The following is a 22,696-nucleotide window of genomic DNA, read 5'->3' as shown; positions in this document are numbered from 1 at the left end:
GGTTGAGCGGAATTTTGCATAAAACAAGATCGAGTTTTCGCGATTTCTTTAAATGACGACCGATGCCTTAGCGGTGGGCCACTTGATCAAATTTATAATTTGACTTTAATGCCTTGGATATTTGTATGTTAATCCTTGAAAAAACGACCACAATCCGGGTGGTCGAAACGTTGGGTGTAATCTATTAAATAAATAATACACACCATCCGCCAGGTGGGTCGTCTAATAATCTTCTCTGCATTCGTTAATTATATATTGGCGGTAATAAACTTTACTCCTCTTATTTGTTATGTGTTCATGTTACTAGAGAAAAGTTGTCTATTAGGCTTCTAATAAGATAGCAGGTTTTCAACATCCAAATTTACCCGCAAATCTTTCTTCGCGACGATTACACGATCTAACGATGCCTTTTCCACGAAACAGATTTCACTGTAAGGGCAATAAATTCATCAGCAAACGTTGTCTATTAATTTAGCAGAAACCCCGCTAACTCGTGTTAGGAACATATCTCATAATAGACCTCACCTTTCCGACCACGACCGTACGTGCGCCAATTGTAGAAGTCACGTCCGTCAAGTGCAATTAAAAATCAATCGTAAAAATTGTCAACTGCTACAATTGTTCCCGCGACCACGGATACAGATTTCGCGAAAATCGACGTCACCGAAGAGAACGGCCGAAAATCTCTTTGGCTATTGCAATTTACTAGCGCAATGTTTTTCCGTTACGGTTCTGTAAACGATGTCAGCCCTGGCACGACGTTTGTCCCGCGGGAAGCTCGGGACGAAGTAATCTCGGACTGGCAGGTAATATCGCGTGATAACGAGCCTTTGTGGCCCTTCGCGTACGTAGTTTTGCGCATTCAGTCTGTAAATTCGATCGAGCGTCCGCAGCGCCGTTCCTGATTTACATCACGGCGGCGACGGCGACGGCGACGGCTGTCGCGTCCACGTGGACGTCGTATGTATGCACATCGACCGTTGCAAACTACCTGTATCGCGAATGTATATCTCGATTGTGTTCGGCCAATATTCCAACCGCCTCCGACGAGGCCTCTTTGTCGGCGGGCGTTTGATTGTGCGCGCGTATAAAGATTAAACTTGAATCGAGTCCGGAAATTCGCGCGAGCGGGACCGAGCGGAAGCGATTTGCATTAATAAGCGCGCCCGGCGACTTTTAACAGCGCCGCGCGCCACCGCGCGGCGTTCGAATAAGCGGGCTGTAAGTGATGTAACTCGATTCTTGCGCCGACGCCGGCCTGAGCGTAGTTGCGGGAGCCGCGGGCCTTTGATGGGCTGGTGAAGAAAACATGTTCGATTTCTACATGAAAAGAAATTTATTCAATAGAAATATAAACGAGAGGCAGAGAGAGAGGAGCAACTAAAAGCATAGAAAACTATAATTTTGAATGCATACTGTAAAAAAAGTATGTACAATTGCATACATAATGAAGCAATTACACTAATAACGGAAATACATAAATTCATGTACTTTTACAGGACTTTGTTTTTTACTCTTTGTCGTGTAAATACTTGTTTATATTTGACGAAAAATTACCAAAAGAATTACAAATCTGGAACATTAAAAGCGAGTTGCTTGCTTATAAAGTGTACAAAGGTAATAATTTTATCTACGAGATATTTTACTGATGTATGTAGAGACACACCTTTAATAGATCAGGACCCACCATAACAATTGTAATTTTACATGAAATTCTTTTACAATACAGCTGTGTTTGATACGTCACAAGCCGTGCTGTTTTCCCAATATCTGCTATTACGCGGTGTCGCTTGAAACCTAGCAGTGTACGCGAGGATAAACCGAGCGGCCAGACGGGGGAGGGCTTTGATGAGGGACGAGAAAAAGGCGAAAAACAAAATTTTTTTTCGAGTTGTGACGCGCCGAGCGACGCTAATCGAAAGAAAATCGATTTGTGTTTTTAATTTTGCCTGTCGCGGAAATCAATTCGAATTCAATTCCGTGTTCCGCGCCCCGCTAACGACTCGCCCGCGTATACACGCTCGCCGTTCCCGCCGATAATTGTGACGAACGCCGGGGATACTCGTCAATCGCAGGGGCGCGGCGACGTGGACGCCTCGCAGCGACACGGCGCGCAAATCCCGCGGGCAAATTTCGCGCGCCGCCGAACGCCGCGAGTGAGGGCCGCGTTCGAATTTTAATGAAGATGGGAGTCTTCGCGGCGCGAGGGGCGAGGGGGGAAAAGGGGGGGGAGGAGAAACGTACGAGAGAGCGCGCGAAGGCGGCCGGAAAAATAATTGGCACGTCCGCGAATAATTGCGCACCGTGCCTCCTCGTTTCCGCTTTTAATTGGGTTACGACGGTATCGGCGATTCGAATCTCGTAGCGCGGAAAGCGCGCGTTCAGGAATAAAAACTATATATCGTGTTATGCTGACGTGTATCTAAACTTTTCTCCCTCCCCCCCCCCCCTCTCTCGCTCCCGTTCTTTTTCTGTCACATGATAAATTCTGCGTTGCGAACAGCGCACATAAGAGGTGTCTCACAAACGTCCTCGCGTCGATTACGTGCAGACTGATGCGATCCGCGGCGAAGCGTGAGCACAAAGCTGAAGCGGCGCGAGCGATTACGCCGGCAGGCCGCGGTCGACCGGCGCGCGCGGCGCGTATCCTTTTTTTTCTCTCTCTCTCTCTCTCTTCCTTTCTCCGTCTCTCCTTCTCCCTTTTCGTTCTGCGAGCGCGTCACAAAGACGGGCGCGAAACGCGCCGTCGGCGTTATCCACGCGCAATTTCCTCGGCCGTTCGCAGGACCAGAGAGACGCACGCGGACGCGCGAATATTTGCAGGGTACACAAAGACGCGAGCGCGCGGCGATGTACAGGCGTCGGTACCCCCGCCGTCGCACGCAACCCTCGTTTGCCACATGCACCCGTAATTCTCTCCTCCCTTCCTCGCTCACTCTCTCTCTCTCTCTCTCTTTTTCCCTCTCTCTCTCTCTCTCGCTCGCTCGCTATTTTCGCTCGTTTACTACGGAATGCAATTTCGTGCCGACGTGGCGCGCGGCACACAGCGACACAACATCCCGCGCGACAGATTACCGCTTTGTTTGCGCTTCCCGGTACTTCGAAACGCAATAAAGATCTCGGCGCAAGCTGGTTCCCAGCGGAAGGAGGGGGCCGACAGGTTGACAGGGGGATGCGCGCCAAACGGCCGATGTAAAAATGCGTTTTTAAGATGTTACGCGGTTAGATGGGTTTCCCAGTTTATGCCCGTATATTAGCCTCTCTCCTCCCCCGGCTTTCTTCGCGGATTACGACTGAGACCGCGGGCGCGTATGCGGAATCCCGTCAAGTAATCACCTCGCCCGCGTATCTTTGCCGATAACGAAACGTGAAATGTTCCCGCAACGCGTTTGCATAACGACGTGAGTCGGTGTTACTTTAATATTTACGGCGCAGCCCGCGGGCACTGGCGGAAACAGTTACGCAATATTTTGTTATTAAAACTGACAAAATTATCGAAAGTAAAATCGATACTTAATTGCTATTAATCGCTATTAAAACTAAAATCGACAGGATTTATCGGATATTGTTTCACGCGCTGCGCCGGAGCTGCGCGGGAGATTCCCCCCGTACGTTAAATAACGCGCGCTCTCGCGTAATCATAATTAATTGCGACTTGTTCGCGCGGGGCGGGATTATCCGATAATTTAGCAGCCGTTGGAAATGCCGGGCGGACGGCGAGCAGAGAAATATGAAAATATAAATTCTCGGAGTGTGTATCATCGTCGCGTAACGCGATCGCGCGTGGAAACGCATGCAAATTTCCCGGGTTAATTAGAGCTGCATTACCGCACGGTTCGGCGGGCCGTCATTGTCGTCGCGCGCGCGCGCGCGCGATATCACCCGCCTGGAAATGGCTGATCCCGCCGTGTATCCACCTCGAAAAATCCGTGCGTGCGAAACGACGTAATGCGGGCGCGTTATTAAAAAATATGCCGGCTGTCCCGCGGATAGCGGAGGCTTTTATCGCGACGTTATCGCACGCCCGCATACATATTAATACCGTGCGCATTAATGTTACACTTATTAACACTTGTTTGCGCTGGAGATTTCTGACCGAGAACGCCCCGTACGTGCACAGAGGAAAAAGTTCCTTTGGATTTTGTATTCCTAGTTATTTGATCGAGATTTGTTTCGTTGAAACATGTGCCTGTACCAGTGTTTGCTGTTATCTAAATAAAATTATATAGATGATTATCTAGATAAAATTTTAGCGTTATCTCATCTTTATATAGATAATAAAAATAAGTATTATCTATATCTGCATCTTAGATGAAAGTAAGTGTTATCTTTACTAAATTATCTAAGATAACGTACAGATAATTTGGTTTAGGGCCACATAAAAATACTTAACAGTTACACTATTTAAATATGGATGGGGTTGTAAACCATGCATTTATGTGTGTGTCATATAACTTAACCTGAATAGATTCTATATCCCCCTTTATAATTTATATTTTTCTATAATTTTTTTATAACTTTTTCTACTGCGTTTACATGAAGTCTTAAAAATATCTGAAAATTATCTAGATGAATCATCATATAATTTATCTTTTATCTAGATATATTCAAAACGAAATCATCTTTATCTTATCTTTATCTAGCTAATTTTAAAATCATCTATGCACAACACTGGCCTGTACAAAACATTGTTTGGTCGAATCAAAGTTTAGTTGTTTCATTCCAACAATCTCTATTATTTGATAGAAAAGACACAATTAGTTCAAGTAATATCTTTCAATTAAGTAATTATATTATTTGGCCAGGCGCCTATAAAGTTCGGTGTGCTGCCACTAGATGGCTGCCGAACTCGTAAGTAAAATCACGGCGGCCAGACGTATATGCGACCGCATCAGCAGATGCAGTCTAATCATCTGATAGTCTATTCTTTATAGCTGAACATAGTGTACTAATTCAGTGTCAATCTTTCTTCTTCTAATGAAGAAAAAATTATAATGTAGAGGAAAAAAGATGTATGTGTGCACATTCTTTCACATATTTTCTGTCAAACGATAATGTTGCTTGAATAAAGCAATAATATCATTTGGATCATAGAGAAAATATACCTTTTGTTTCAAACAAATATTTTCTTTCAGACGTAAATATACAGGGTGTCTCATTTTAAATGATCCACGCAAATATCTCCAAAAATATGAAAGATACGGATAAACGTTTCAAACAACAGTTGTTTGGTTCGAAGGGGGACATAAGGTGGTGCCATTGACTTGACCCTGGATAATCATTTGAAGGTCATGTGAAGGTCACCTTCAATTTTTTAAAGAGAACTCCCTGTTGTTTATTACACTGTGTTATTCTACTAATTAATATGAACAATTTTGTTATGCACCCTGTATGTTTTTCAATTAAACGTACATAATTTATTGAAATATGTATTCTTGTTACTTAACAAATGTTTGTGTGAATTAAGAAATATTTGTTTGTCAGCCCGTGACCGTAGCGTATAGTTGAATCGAGAAAGATTTTCTTGATTCAACACTTCTTTTTCGCGGTGTAAGTTATAAATGCTCTCTCGTGTACTCGCTTCTCGTAACGATTCACACGTTTACGCAAAGTGCGCGTAAATTGCCTGTCGATACACTGAAATATATGCAGAGTGGCAGCACCTCGGGAACCGTGTGTCTCGCGCGCGGGAGATAAGATAAGACGCTTAATCGAGCTCGGGACTCGCGGACTCGGGAAGCCGACGATTTCTTCGCGGTTTATCTGGGATCGCGGGCGGGTCTTACTTTATATACTATCAGACGACACGTAATGAGCGTAGTGAAGTCCCGTTCATTGGATTAAACGTCGGAAGCCTGCTCCATTTTACTTCGCCATTAGCGCCAGCCGGCAGCAGCTTTATGGCTTCTCGGGGATCTCGTCGTCGGACATTAATTAAGATGGGATCTCTTCTTAGCTGATCAATTTTTCGTTAATCGACAATCTGTACCCGCCACTTCGAGACACGCGATTGATCTTTGCAAAGTGGAGCGTACCTAATGGTTTATCTGTTAATTTATCAACTCTCTCGGGTATCTATCTTGATCAATGAACTTATCTTCAATCAATAAATCATGTCGGCAAATAATACAAGAAATCCAATTTGAATTGAGTATTGCCGAAGTGATAAAAATTGTTCTAGGTTCTATCTAAAGAAACAATACAAACCGGGAAAAAATTGATTTCAAGTGACAAAGTGAAAATATTTGATACGATATAATTAATATTATCATCGACACAATAACAGTGTTAGGTACTGCAATACATTTTAATACATCGATATATTTAAAATAATTTTATCAGACATACTTTTGCATATTTGTAATCACATATAGAAATTCTTGTCCCGCGAATGGCGACATTATTTGGAGGAATCCGAGTACGGTGGCATTAATTATCCAGCGGAATGAAACGACATCGAGAAAAAATTGCGACGGTGCGCACATTTTTCAACGCAATTATTAATCGGCGGCGGAGGAAGATACTGTTTGCGCTATCTCTCCATTATGCGCCTGCTGATCGTCCGGATTCGATGAAATTTCGTGTGTTTTATCGCGTACTTATTACCATTGCGGAATAACGGGAACGGGAATTATAAATCAACGGCGGATGCGGAGGACGGCGACAACAAATATGGAATTTGCGACTTCCAATCGCCAGATCATTGCGCCCTTTGTTAGTCGCGCCTCTCGTTTTTTTCTTTTTTTTTTTATTATCATCATATGTCTTCTGGGGCCACGAGGCGACACCGATAAATCCTCCTCCCTCGTTCTGGGAAACATCGAGCCGGCCTTCCGGTGACGGATGGCCGAGCAGAAATTGACTGACGACGACGACGAAACGTCGAGACGCGTGTCATTCGTTTAGGGAATATTCAACCGTAAATATTAACGCGACGCACAGCGGTGTGCGTGCGCAATTTTTCGCTAGACCCCGATACTTCGTTTCGAATATGTCGACAACATAAACTATGGCGCGTTTATACACATAGAATATTCAAATTTTAGCCGCAACGATTTCTCGGTCGTTTTGGACGCTGATAGAAAAATATGTAGTATTTGAAACTATAATTGCATAGTAAAATAATTATCGTCGGGAATATCATTTTTGTAGTAATTATTATTATAACATTAGTAATAGCAACCATATAGACACAGTGATGCCAACTATTTAAAAAATTTACTATAAAATATAAGCTTTTAACTTAGTATTCTGTTAAAATATCCAAGTAATGAATAGTAAATTAGTTAATTATTTTTATATAGTAAATACAATCACAATAGTAAATTTAACTACACTTCTATCATCCACTTTACTAATCACATGGTAAGAATTATAAAAATGTAGTTGGCTCTTAAAATGACTATAAATTATAGTGAGATTGTGAACTGCAACCATTTCTTTCTGTCAGTGGAGTCTTGAATTTGGGAAAGCGATACCTTTTTCCAGCTACGAATGTCAACCAAACGTTAGATCCATTTTACATTTTTGCAAGGCGTTATTTTGTTTACTTCATTTTTGTTCATGCATCATTTATGTAAGGCTATTTTGTCGCTTCGGGAAATTAATTCTTCTCAACATTTTTCAACGGTGATCATAATAAACATTGCGCAAAGGTATACTATACATTCTAACGGCATCGCAGTTTCATTTTAATGATCAGACTATGTCGTAGTATTAAACAAAAACCTGCGGACTTTGCGAATAAAAGAAATACCGCGCTTCTCTGCAGTGGTTTACTCGCTTTATGAAGGGCCAGATTATGGAAACGGTAGAGACAAAGGGTCGAGATCGCGTCGTAAAAAGAAAAAAAAAGTAACAAAAATAACGAGGACGCGACGCGCAAGGAGACGGTTACGCACAGAAAGAATTAACGAGCGTGTAATCTTTAAGCCCCTGCGTGTTTGCAACGGCGCTTTTACGTTTCCTTTATAACCGCAGTTATTCCATAGTCGTAAAGAGAAACACGGGCATCGGCATGATCGCGAGTTATCCCGTCCGATATTGAAGGGCGCGTGAACGATATCGCGTAATGGTGTACGATTTTATCGCGCATCCTTACGGCAGTTAAGTCTAAATGTACGCGAGTTAAATTTTGGCCATTGCATATTGCACGACTCTTTTCTGTTATAAATATAATCATAAGTTCCGATGAAATAAAAAATGCAGTTGATACAAATTGGATAATTTTTGCACGGAATTAGACCCAATTCTCTCGGTCTACAATGGAGCAGACCTACGCAAGAATTTTATTTGAACAATTATATTGGATTGACACGCGTTAATAACCGCGTTTGACTCTCACAGCCTAAATCCTTTTTATTTGTACTTTTAATTTCGAGAGTCCGGTCGCTTGTTAATTTTATATCTTTAGAATGCAATTTATTGTTACTTGTTGTTTACAATATGAATAACTATAATACGGTCCACCTCAAAGATCCATTAAAAAATTTCGGAGATACTTTTTTCCAATGACTGATTCAGTTTTGATTCTATTGGCAATTCAGAAGATTACGTGCCTCGGAGTTCGAGGAAGAAACGAGTGTAACTAGATCAGAGAGGCCACAATGTCTTTCTCAATACCGACTTCTCCTCGGAACTCCTTTTTCTTTCTCACAAGCTATTTCCGCAACCTATTTAATTTTTATATTCTTCGTATCCCTCTCTTTCTCTTTCTCATTTACTTAGTCATATAGGAGTGGAATAAATAGCACCGACTTCTCGAAATAAGAAGCAAGTACAGTAATTCGTTATTAATAATAGGTTTTCTATTGAAAAGTAAATCTTTAGATCGATTCTCTACAGTGCATTATTTAAAAGTTCCTATCGCGTTCCCATTAATATAGAAGGTTATATTCGCCTTCTTTACATCGAAATTCAAGCGTGTCGAAAGTGCCGATTTCATTGAAATACCGCCTGTCGACGAATCAACGATCGCGCGAATTTACAATATTTGTATTTTTCACTCGATGCTTGTGTACCAAATGAGATGTCATGTATCTCGCTAGGAGCACACCGCGACTATGCGATAAATCCTATGACAAAGTCGAAAGCAGATTTTCCGTTCCGTTTTATTTTTGGAGGTTTTATTTACCAACAAAATCGCTCGAAAATATGTTACGGGAGCGGGCCTCGAATTTGCAATATCGCGCAGCTGCATGGTGAAATTTATTGAAATATTTTGACGGAATATTCGCGATGAAAACTCGAATATTCAGAAATACTGAGAATTGCTTATCATGCGCTGTTCTTTTATATTACATATCCTTCTCGCAAATTAATTATATGGATATTAAATTTCCACCTCTAAGGGAGATATAATTACGAATTTTCTGCTTTCCTGATCGCTGTCAATCTCATATCAGCAGTAATCACAAAGGTAGAAATATATATATATATAGACACGAATAATTTCTCTCCACATGTAATTATGAATCTTATTAAATCTAGAAATTTTTTATAATTTTTACAATTACAATCTCTACAAAAATTTACTTTAATTAAAATCAACCGTTCTTTTCTGTCGTATTTTACATTGCGTAATATTTATTCGAGATAAATGAACAACTCGTCGATATATCATTAGGAACAGTTTAACGTCTTTTATCGCGAGAATCTTTTCGATAACTTGGCTCGGTTGTATTTCGATGTAATTATTAAATCGGTTCTCTGTGCTCCCTCCCTCCCCCTCCTCGTCACCCTTTTCTCGTTCTCTTCCTCTCTGTGTCTCTCTCTCTCTCTCTCTCTCTCTCTCTCTCTCTCTAGCATTCTTGCTGAACAAGTTTGATAATTAAGGAGCGACGAGGAGACTGGTCGGATGTATAAGCAGACGAGGTTGTTAATAATTTAAGCGAATGGGCCGCGACGCGGGCGAGCGCCTGCCTCACGATCCCGAAGAACAATTCAGTGTTTGCTCATCTACGTGACGTCGCGGAGGCGTGGCTCGGACCGCGTCTATTAATTATTGCCAGCGACGCGTGTTCATAATTAAGAGACCGTACCGCCCGCTCGACAGAGTCATCTCGTATACGCGTGGCTCGCCTAAATGATTTTCCGCAAGAAAGTTCGGCGCCAATACGCCGTTTCAGTTTCTCGCTTCGTCTTTTTTTTTTCTTGCACTCGTAGACGTCGCCGTCTTTTCGCGAAAATTGTCTTCGCGAGACACTCGCGAGACAAATTTCTGCTGCGAATTAATTATGCTACGTTCTTTAATTTGAGTCGTCCCTCGCTCGCGAGAGTAAGGTTGACACGCGACAGAATTATTACGTGCAGTAGCGTGGAATAATTGCACGCAATTAAACAATTTTGATAAAGGTAAAATATTATTGCAAATTCCTGGATCGAGAGTCAGGGCGTGCTTAGAGGCGTCTTCGCGACGTTAAATTTATGAGACGGTCTCGCAATTCTGGCGCGGCCCGTGATATAATTTTATTTACTGCGAGACACCTGTGAAATTTAATCAACGTACGAAGCTATTCCATCGCTTACAAAAGATTTTAACGACAACGACTCGAAGTACCCGATGTAACTAAATTTGTTCCGTTCTCGTGCAATTTGAGAGGAAATTATTAACGCCGAATATGCAGCAAGAAATGATCAACGCGGAACATCCATGAATCTGATATGCATAAAATATATGCGACACAAATTTCATAAACTTCGATTAAGCTTTTTATCGCAGACTATGGATTAAAGACTTGTGACGTACGAAATTTGTGTTTTTTTTTTGTAAATACACACAAGAAAAGTCCCTATTCTAAAAACTTATTCAATTTCTGCTAAATCGACTAAAAGCGATTGAAAAATGACAGTTATGTTGATCGATAAGCATACGAGAGATGAAAGTTTAATCTTGCTCTCCTGGCTCATACGTCGTCGATCTAATCCCCTTTGCCATTAAATCGCTGACTTAGAACTTAGACCGCGTGCTCGTAACTCGGGTCTCCTTAGAAAACGCGTACCTATCCTCGTACCTCAAGTAATTTAAGCCCCGGTCACCGCAAGCGTCGCTCTCCTTTTATTAACGATAAATCATAGCGACTTTTCAGGGATGAAAAGTGTATCGCGCCAGCAATAAAATGTATCGCGCCACATTCACGCTTTACTGTTGCACGATTTATTTCCTCGCGGTCCTTTTGCCTCTGCAATGTTCAAACACAATATCGTCATTGGATTGTTCATTCCGCAATTATTTTTCATGCTTTTCTTGCGCTATGAAAACATTCCGATATGAAAACATTCCAGTGTCTTTTATTACGGCTACGTTATAACGCACTGAAGATCGAACAAAATCAGGACGAACAACAGCAGCACTGTCATATGAAAAGTAACTTGACGCTTCCAATTAACGAATTTAATTTACTGCTCATTTTTTCAATAATAGAAAGCTGATGGCTTGTCAAAATGGTGAATGTTATCAGAAATGTATTTCGCTAATTAAACAATTCGCTGTAAAACGTTCTTTTTTCGCAATGTCAAATCTATCTACGATACGTCGAGTCTCCACACGGAGAGAATTTTCTCTTAAAAATCATGTAATCGTGGGACAGCGTGGCACTTCGAACAAATTTGTTTTTTTAAATTTTACTTATCACAGAAAACAGTTATAAGTAATCTATGGTCAGTGTTCGCTGTTATCTAAATAAAATTATATAGATGATTATCTAGATAATATTTTAGCGTTATCTTATCTTTATATAGATAATAAAAATAAGTATTATCTATATCTGCATCTTAGATGAAAGAAAGTGTTATCTTTACTAAATTATCTAAGATAACGTACAGATAATTTGGTTTAGGGCTACATAAAAATACTTAACAGTTACACTATTTAAATATGAATGGCATTGTAGACCATGCATTTATGCGTGTGTCATATAACTTAACCTGAATATATTCTATATCCCCCTTTATAATTTAAATCTTTCTATAATTTTTTCATAACTTTTTCTACTGCGTTTACATGAAGTCTTAAAAATATTATCTGAAAATTATCTAGATAAATCATCATATAATTTTATCTTTTATCTAGATATATTCAAAACGAAATCATCTTTATCTTATCTAAGATAAATTTATATATTTTTATCTTATCTTTATCTAGCTAATTTTAAAATCATCTATGCACAACACTGCCTATGGTCAGGTTAGGTTAGGGTTAGGTTAGATTCAATTAGCACTGAATAATTCAGTCGACATTCTGTCTCTTCTCAAATAATAACACAGAAACAATGGATCGTCGACTAACTTCTAATTAACAGTTAACCGGAAAATGAAAAACCGAGCTTTCCTATATTATCATCCAAGGCCCGGAGCTACGCGGGGAATGCAGTGTAACGGAAACGTAGTTTACGAATTCACCCCGAACAAATGAAGGCGTACTTTAAAGGTCGTGCCTCTCCCTCTTTTAGGTGCATAATTTATTTCACGAGAAAAGTAGTACCCCACTTAAGATTATCCCCCTTAAACGGCTGAAGGATCCCTCACTCGCATAGCCCCTCTTTTCCCCCCCAACAGCCGTAACCTCGTCTCTCGCTCTTTCTTTCCCTCTCATCCTCTCTCTTCCATATTCTGTCCGATTCGCAAGCTGGATTTACGAGCACGTCTCTCGTCGCGCGACGCTATCCGCTCGCGGGACGTTTCCCCGTTCAACGAATCATCTCCGGCGAAATCTTTCTTCTTTTTCCGTAGATTATCGTCACACGGCAAATAGACGAAGGGACGGTTCTCAATGTACACCGTCCGTCCACTATAATCATGTCGCTCCGTAAATTTACGCGCAAATAATCGTCGTAATGACCGGATAATTGCCGCGTCCGCTCGGTACGTGAGTTAAACGAGCAGTAATTATCGTTCGCTACGAATGGTTAATCGTTACGATTAACGATGAATAATTTCGCGCTTATTTTTTGCGTGATTAAATCTCATGACTTCGTTAAAGTTTTATCGCGCCTCTTTAGCGCGTATCCCGAGCTGGAATTCGTCAAATTGGAATTAACATCCTGATGCTTTTTCTGAAACGGTTTAGAAAGATTGATATGAATTTTTATTAATCCGGCAGATGAAACGCGGAAGATCGGAGGCCACGAAACAAAACAGGGCAAAGAGGAAGCAGTTGCGCGCCCAAATAAGTTCGGAATTTTAATATCCTACATTTTCCAGCCGGTCTCTAATTAATAGGTGTTCATTTTTATCGTCATTTGCATACTTAATGTTTCCCACGCCGTTTAATTAACCACTTAATACAAATATTAATGAATTAATTTAATATTCTGTAATAGTAATGTTCCCTAATCATTCAATATTTATTGCGCGATTAAAATACGCTTTAATCACATTTGATTTAATATTTTATTAATTTAACTAATTGTTAATCCGTCGCTATTTGAGATATGAAATGCACATATGGTTATGCTCAAAGTAAAGGGAACCTTTTTTCGCAATAATTTTAAAACGTACTAGGGTAAAATGTGATGAAATATCTCTAGAGATTATCATACTTCTTAAAGCTGGCAATTAATTATATTATTTGTTTTTCAAGGAAGGCACATTTTGTACATTTAGATAATTTGTTTTCAATCAACAATTACGCTATTTTTAATTCATACGATTAGCCAAATAAGGTACAATTAGCATGAACTTTATATGCAATTGTATATCCAAACTACTACCGCGTATCATAAAGAAGGATCATTGTATCAACATCAATTTTGTTCATAAAAATTGTATATTTTAATTGAGCCATTTTACTATGCCTTTAATTTCATTTAACTTTCACGTTTCGGGTAAAAAAGGGCGCCTCGAATATTTTACCTCGGGAAATCGAATGCTGCGGAACCTTAAATAAAGATAAAACGTAATGCAAATAAGCGTTGCATTTAAGCAGAACGGCGGCTGCGGGAGCTGAAAGTCGATCGGAAACGAGAAAACTTTTTCACCATTGTTAGTCTACATGTTCCACCTCGCTCGATTGTCGAAAGTTACGAATGCACCGATTTGCCCGGAGTTCGCGATTAAATGCGATTCAGCGAGTGAATCTATCCGCCGATCTATCCGCTGTAAAGAATCGATACGAAGCGCGACCAGAAAACCAGCCTGATTGCATTTGCATGCTCAGGCTCGGCTCGGAGCTCCGATATTAATTGGGAAAGCAATTTTATGCAACGCGACATTAAAAAGGACCGCCCGCGTTATTGGAATGCGCATTTTATTTTGGTACGCATTTTAGTCTGTCTAGAATAAAAGTATCTTGGCTTCCGGCGTGCAATAGAGAATAAAATTCTCCCCCACTTCAAGTATCTTTTAATCCCATTTCAATATCTCGTGTATTTTTTAACGTAATGCTGTATTAATGGCTGCGAGTTGGTTTAAGCTTTTGCCGAAAAACAAACTGAGATGACTCGCCCGCGTAACAGGATGTATTTAAAAGGGACCTGACTATGTCATCGCGATATACAATTTTCTCTTGTCATATTGTAAGAAAAATGTAAACTTTAAATGAATGTTCGTTCAGCCCCCCCCCCCCTCTCTCTCTCTGTCTCTCTCTCTGTCTTTCTGTCTCGTCACCATCGCGAGTGTATCTGCCTATCGCGCGGAGATAAAACTCCGGAGTAAGATGATTAATCCCGCCACGACGACGGCGAGATCGGTTTCCGCTTTTCGCGGGGAGGAAATCGATATTAAAGAAAGCCCTTGTTTACAGGGCGCGCGATTGGACGACCGATTTCCATAAATTCTCAGCGGCGCGTATATCGAATGTGCGTCGTAACAAACGTTACCCGAAGTACACGGGGCACGTTTCAACGTTGCCTCCGTGACGCCTATATTGCTGTCATAAATCTAACAGGGCGGCCCCCGACATTAATCCCCCGACCGCGCCGCGACCGACACCGGCTCGACCTCCGCGTCCGATAAAATAGCCGTCTATACGCTCCCTCGTATTATTTACGCCTATTTAATGAACCGCGTCGGAGTCACGCGGCACCGTCGCGAAACGTTCCGCGAATTGCCCGTCGAGAAGAACCGCGGAAGGTCGATTTGTAATTGTTTCCTTCGCAAGTAGATGCGCGTCGCGATTTAAGTCGCTGTTCATCTCCCGCGAAACTCCCTCGCCGCGGAAACAATAATTGCGAAATGCATCTCTTCCCGTGTCACGCCCACGTCCACGGGGGATGCTGCGTTATATCTTTTGTATTCCCGCACTCTACAATTATACGTATGTATACATGTATACATATATATATTATTTGTGAAAAATGGAAATTACCCGAATTATACTCGTTGCTGCATACGATACGCGCCGCACATTACATTTCGCGAAATGTACGGCTGTAACCAGCCACAAATATAAATCCCGGCGCGTAAATGCATTAAGGGAAACACATGTGAACTTTTTTTCGATGGATTTATTTTTGAATTTATATTTTCCGTCTGGCTCCTGCGGGTACTTAAAAATTTTCCGTTAAATGGTAATTACACATGGTAATTACCATAGTGTAACTAGAACCCACTCACTGTCGGCCCTTTGATCTTTTCGGTCTCGATCACGTGGTATTCCGTCTGGCTCCTATAATCTCACTATATTTTATAGTGAATTTTCGTTCCAAACATTATTTTTTATTAGACTTACAAACTTAGTTTTAGTGATGCCATATTGTTCTTTCATTTAATCGGAATAGCAAGCTGCTTTCGATCTGTATACATAAGTCATTTAATTTGTGTATTACACAAGTGTTTCGGCGAACTGATAGTTTCTAGGTTAGAAAGGTGCAAAAGTGCAGAATCACTCCAGCACCCCCTTAATGGCCGACCGCTACCCAGATCAGGGCCGTGTTGCAAAATAGATGAGTTTTCAACTGGCACGGTCGATAAACATATTCGTTATTATTATTTAACGACCGCGAGAACGTCGCCGCGTCAGCAGTGGAGATTTTTACGGCGCGATCGAATGTTCGCCGCAATAAAAACGACTTACGAGCTCGTACGCGCGGGAAACGCCGGAAATATTGTTCATATCGATTTAATAAAACGCCCGCGTGCATTGTGGGTGCGCGGCGGAAATGACGGCGTTCCGCCTGCGAGGAGCAAGAAGAGGGAAATATTCCGGACGAAATTTCCTTCCTCCCGCGTATTCCACGATCGGGGATACGATGCGAAAAAGCGCCGCGGTGTCTGTCATCTGTTTTCTCCTCCCGCGAAAACAGATTCTTATATATTTAATTGACGAAACGCGTGCACATCGCGAGACGCATCCCCGACGTGTCGCGCATGTAACGGAAAATACGTAAGTATACCTTGTCGAGAGAAGCGATCGTTTGCCTGCCGTTTTTCCTCTCGATTTTCCATCGGCGTGATCGCGCCAGCGAGCGAGCGAACCGTCGAGAGTTTCGAGAAATAAATCTCGATGTTGCTGAGATTCGTCGTGGACCAGTGGAGTGGAAAATTGGACTACGTCACCGTGTTTGGTTCATGCCAACATTTCTTGCTTTTAATATTCAATAAACAAGGAATTTGTGCCCTGTCGCGGGATATTTTCGCGCGACTTCCGCCGCGTTCATTTCGCGTATGGAAAATCTCTCGAGAAGGATCGGTGAATTTCGGCCGATGACGCATCGATAAACATAAGTTTTTCCAAATGGACTTCTAAGGCTTTCAAGTTATTCGTACACTGATAAAAAAAATATAATTATATATAATTATATATGTAAAATATAATATAAGTATAAATTATAGCATGATTGCGGTAACTGCAACCATTTTTCTGTCAGTGTACTTGCCCGAGAGAAGAAAATTGCGCCGTATGATTCCGAATAAATGGGGTATTTTAAAAATAGTCTGATAAACGAGAGAAGAGGAGCGTTTCGCGGGCACGCAAACAAAATCCGTATGTCATTTAATCTTTCGAGTTATTCTCCAGTGTCACGCGCGCGAGGTAAGGTACATGTACGATCCACAGTTGTCGACCTGTTTATTCATCCCGAAGACAATGGTACCATGGCGCCGCGTTAAACACGCGCTACCACAACAGTTTCGAAATGGTATTACGCCAGACCGATGCGTCTTCGTAATGACGATAATACGAGCGACTATTATTCGCAAAAGTTGCAGCGTAACGTTACAGGTAGTAGCAGCGAGTCGCCGCTGTATCTCCTGTGCATTCGTGAAAAAGCAAAATACACTCTGGCGACGAGCGCATTCGTGCGCGAACGCGCGGCATTCTATTGACATAAACTGTGTAAAACATATAATACCTGCTTAGAAAAAAACATTTAAATAACCGTCATGCAACGACAATAGTATTATCGCGGAATATATATAACAATAATGTATACAATGTACGTGTGGACGTTGCTGTCTCGTGAATCCACCGTTAATGGTTTGTCTCTCTGATTGAACGTATTTGATTTTTGTTACAGAGTCATGACAGCTGGCAGGGACACGATAGTGACCAGGTGAGCGCTCAAAGCTTGGAAAACGCTTGCGAAAGTACAATTTGCATTAACACACGCCCGCTTCTCTTTCCCGAAGACTTTCCTCTCTGTCGCTTCCCGCTCTCATACGCTCCACTCCGCTCGTGCACATTTGGTCCGCTACTTTCGAAAAGGCATGCTGACTCCGTGAGATCCTTTCGCAATTTGCATGTTGATGTGCTGGCTCCGCGTGGAGACGCCACGTTCGTCCGTTCACCGGCAACTCCGTGTGTTGTACGAAATTTTCCGGGCAGCGGCGGCAGAATCGGTGGGATGCAAATTGCACGCTCTTACAATACGCCTTCCCCCCCCCCCTCCCGGCTTCTCCCCTAATTTTCTCCCACCCGTCGCGATTTTCATTGAGCCTTTTTGCGACAAATGTGTCCATTTTTACCAAAGTTTTCAACGTTGAGACACGAAATTCGCGTTCTTCTGTGTCTCGATATTGAGTTAGGAGCGCAGTTTCTCTTTTTTCCTATGCATTCTGTTCGGATAAAAGTGCGCGTGAAAAGTAGCGCTTTTTATTTGATTTTGAGAATGAGATTCAGACGGTTCGTCAGAGCCCACATGTGAAGAAGCTTTCCTTAACTTCTCCATGAATCCTGGGTGAAAGGTGAAAAATCCGACGCGCTTTTATATCAATCCGTCATGGTTCTCCTTCGACACCTCGTCGTCGATCGAGTAATTAAAACTGTGGCCAATAACTTAACATACAAATAATTTGCATTACGAGCAATCGATGCGGTGCGAGTAATTAAAACTGGCTGTAGCTGAAGATGAGTGGGGTGGGGGGGAAGGGAATTTGCACGGCAGCGATGCATGCTGCGGGCTCTTGTATCGTCGTCTGGTTACATAGTTGCAACGTGCACATTGTATCGCGCACCGTTATTGAGGACGCAGATGTTTAATGACGTTTATGCGACGGCGGTGCAGTTTGCGAAAATATTTGTCGAAAGAGAGAGAGCGAGAGAGAGAGAGGATCAACAGCGTGCGGTCTGACGACCGATTCTTGATCGCACCGCGTGCTACCGTCGCAACTGCTGTTGACACTCCCGCCCTCTCGCGGAGTTTCCCCGTACAATGCATTCGCAGATGGATGCAGATTAATTAATTCCTTATTGCATGCACCGTATCTGACGCGCGATTGCTTGATTAAACGCAATAAACGGTCCGCTGGGTTATACGCGAGGGAACCGAACGTGCGGGGAACGTGCCGGCGAATTGATCGTTATCGCGATTCTTCCTCGTGCGCAGGGTGGTTGGACTTTGTTCAGCCTCCAGCCCCGGTAAGGAAAGAAAGTTGGAAAATGTCTTATTGAATATAAAGTAAATGCGCAGAAGAAAAGTGCCAGATCCACTCTTATATACTCGAATTAACGCGCTTATTGTTTTGTACATACGCAACAATCTATAATCTTCTTAGAAGCATTCAATAATCTTACACTCCACCAATATTGCAGTCTTATTTAAATACTACAATTGTTACTTCAAGAATACATATAATTATTTTGGCAATCGTTTTAATCGTTATAACCTTCGATTTGAATTTAAATAATGAGCATATTTTTTTCGTATATTTCATCAGATTGCCAGTATTAACATAAATAAGATTTCAAGTTTTAATCGACCTCAGCTGGCCACATTTATTAATTATGTTTACACATTTCGACCTTTGATTTAGGTCCTTATCCAGTGAGATCTAAGAGTAACAAGTACAATTCTTTTATACTTCACACGTAATCTGTATGTAAAACATTTACTCTTAGATCTCACTCGATAAGGACCTAGAACAAAGGTCGAAACGTTGTGAAAACATAATTAATAAATGTGGCCAGCTAAGGTCGATTGAAACTTGAAATTTTATATATATTTTTTTTATTGAATTATATAAAATTGCTTCAAACCAGTAAATTTTTCTTCCTTTAACGCATATAATCTTATTTCAAGATTTTCGCGTCGAAACTAAACATATTTTCAAAAGAAGAATAGTTTCATTTTTCTATGTGACAGCAACCGTATTTTTTGGAACATAAAGGAAGAGAAGTCTCCAATTTCTTTTTACGTTCCATATCATTAGTTCTAGCATTTAATATTAATATTCCGTGGTAATGCTGCTGTTTACCAATTTCTTATCGTGGTGTAACTGTAGACGGGTCGCTGGAGCGTATCGGGCGCGTCGCTATGAGGTATCCCCCTGATAATCCAATGTAGTCCGCGAAACACCCTCGGAGAGGAATCTCAGGGTAGACGAGACACTTAACAATGGCGCGGCGTTGAATGTGATTTAGTGTGGCGTCTAATCGGATCTATCTTGCGCTGCATCTCACGCTGCCGTTGCTTCTCTCCGACACCGAGGACACTTAGAACGCTATTGCGATTGTTGTACGTCGAATTTGTTGCTCGTCCTCGCAGGGTGCTTTCCGCCGCTCCAGTTTCTGGGGCTTTAATAAGCAATTAACAAGTTTGTCACACGGATGCGTGGAGTAGACGCACGACGATTTACTCCGGACTGATCCTGGTTTGAAGGAGCAAAATGTATCCGCCACGACAAAGAGAATAATGTTAATTCTCTACAGTTCGCGATAGGCTTAACAACGTAGAGATTTTTTAATATCTCGACCGAGGGGGAAACCGCTGACCAAAATCTTGCCCACCGGGCATTACTTTATCTTATTATCTTATTTTATCTTTATAATGCCCTAGCAAGGCAATGCCTAGTAATGCCCAGTAATGCCGCAAATCTGTACACCACAATTAATGTCCTTAGCGGTTTCCCTCGATCTCGGCCTTGATATTTAATTTTATTATAATAGATCGAACATTGTAGGTTTTAGATACGCAAGGGTGGGGAATAAAGAATAATCCTTCGCGAAAATCGTGTTTCAAATAAAAATTTCACGTCGAAATTTATACATCGCGAACGCATGATTGTAATATCACCTCGCGACAAAAACGCGGTACGTAAAATTGCGCCTCGCTTGATAAGTTCTCTCGCCGCAGGCACTACTGCGAACCCCTGTGTTGTTTTTCAATGACCTCGTCGAACCTCTAAGAAGAGAGATAGTACTCCGGCCGCTTTCTTGTTTCGGATATCTACAATACGCGTCATCCACCGCGTCATCCGTACTCCCTTCGCGAGATTCTATTCTCTCTCCGGAAGCACAAAGCGCATCGCCAACGTCCTTTGTTGTCGCGCATCGACTTCAGCCCTCCTCCCTCTTTCTCTCTCTCTCTCTCTCTCTCTATCTCTTTCTGTCTCTGTGCTCTTAACACATCCTCCCCGCTTTGTGGAAGGTCTCTCAAAGGGACTGGTCTCTCCTTTCGAGTCTTCTTTGTTTTCCCGCGAACGGAGCTTTTTCCTCCCTCGATTCTCTCGAATCCCAATCGCCTTGTCACGGTCTAACTACCACCGGCGAACTCCGAAGCTCATTGCCGGGGGAGTCTCGGTTGTGGTAGGCGGCGATGGTAAACGAGATTTTAGATTTATTTATTTATTTACGCGATCGCGCGACACGGGACTTTTGTTGACGTAAGCTCCAATTTCGCGGGACATTTCGCGAATCGGTCTTGCTCGATCGGGAAACTATCTTTCCTCGCCTCTCTGGGGTAACGTTTCCGCAATACGCTCGTTAGAGTTGTATAGGGTGGCACACCCGTAACATCATGGGAACTCCATAGCTTGACGATAAATTCTTTCTTCTTTTTATGCTCTCTTTCTCTCACTTTGTTTCCGCGCTTTTTTTCTACATTTTTCACGGCGGGCCTTCAGGTTACAAAAAGGATCGGGCTCCTCGCTTAAGTTCCTCTGTCCTTTTCTGTTTTTTTTTTTTCATTATCAGGACCGTGAGGAATCCTGCCGGGACCATCGGGACCAGGCGGAGTGCACGAATCTCTACAAAAAACAAAAGAGAACGAGACACCGTCCGCAGCACACGTGCTAATTACGACGTCACGCGATCTCTCTGGAAAACCGCGGTGCTCTTGTTTCAGGAAATAAATGGCAAACAAAGCGAGACTCCGCTTCTCTGATATGTTCGACATCGACGTCTCCCTACTTTTTTTTTAGACAACAGCTTTCTCAGGTGTATCCGACAAAAATTGTGTAAAAATTGTGTAGTAAACACTACAATTGAAGCCTTATTTTACGATTGGCTTGCTATCAGTCGTTTGACAAATATAAAAATATATCAATTAAGTCAATATATTAATTAGAAGCGTGAAAAATGTAAACTGCCTTAACTACGTCACTCCAGTTTTTTTTCTCCCTTCCATTTCTTCTCCTGTTAATACAATTTTTTCAGATTACATTTTAACGTGCGATATCGTGAGTCTTTTTCTTTTGAGAGAGGACCGAGATTCGCGGACGCCTCTGTAACATTCGCTATTTCAACGAGGCGAAAGAGAATCGACATACAACATCGTACGTCGCCTCTGTACGTACGCCCGCGGAATCGCTCTAAACCGTCTTTAATTGTACAAGGCGCATTAATTAAACGTCAAGTGTCACTACGCAGGCGAAGGTGTTGTTGCGTCTCAGGCGTCGCGCGCAACTTCGCGGTATATGAATAATGCATACGCATCGTCGCTTGTCAAAGTAAACGTCGCGATTTTAGCAGCCCGACGCGCTCTGTCAATTTGCGTAAATGTGTACGTTTTGCAATTAATCACGAATTTCAAATCGACCCGCGCCGCACGCCGGCGTCGTACTTCGGCTCGCGCCACTCGGTAGAATCGATCCTCGCGTTTTTATCGACTGAGCGCGCGTGGATGGATCATAGATCCTTACAGGTGTCACTCGCAGCCTCGTTTGAGGCTAAAGTCACTATATGTATATATAAAGTACCGCGATCCGTATCAGAGAGAAGCCTAAAGGTGGAAGCACATAAAATTGCAGAAACCATAGGCAGAATACATAAGCCATAGCGCATGCGCAATGTCATTCCACCACGGCTCTAGTAAATTTATGTGCGCATGCGTTATGGCTTATGCGTTCTGCCTATGGCTCTGGATTTTCCAATCTACATAAAAATCCATAATGCATAACTACGGGCATAACTCATTAAAAAGTGAAAATACTTACTCTGTTAATCGATATAATTCGTTCTTTGTTCTTAGTTTTTGGACTTTCAAACTTGGACTGTCAAACACTGTAAAACCGGCTGCAATGAGTTATGCCTGTAGTTATGCAT

General features: G+C 42.0%; 1 protein-coding gene across 1 annotated transcript in view; it reads left to right on the top strand.

Moving 5' to 3' along the window:
* LOC105564557 (disks large 1 tumor suppressor protein-like) overlaps nt 1-22,696 on the top strand; it is a 184,778-nt gene that overhangs the window by 72,480 nt on the left and 89,602 nt on the right. Inside the window, exon 4 of the mRNA XM_012017001.1 lies at nt 17,454-17,489. Coding sequence (XP_011872391.1) covers nt 17,454-17,489 — 36 coding nt within the window. The remainder of the gene's footprint in view (nt 1-17,453; nt 17,490-22,696) is intronic.

The sequence above is a fragment of the Vollenhovia emeryi genome, unplaced genomic scaffold (assembly GCF_000949405.1).
Source record: "Vollenhovia emeryi isolate VEMERY1.0 unplaced genomic scaffold, V.emery_V1.0 DF939163.1, whole genome shotgun sequence".
In the NCBI taxonomy this organism is placed as follows: Eukaryota; Metazoa; Arthropoda; class Insecta; order Hymenoptera; family Formicidae; genus Vollenhovia; species Vollenhovia emeryi.
Note: the sequence above shows the minus strand (reverse complement) of the source record. Positions and strands in the feature narration are given on the sequence as shown.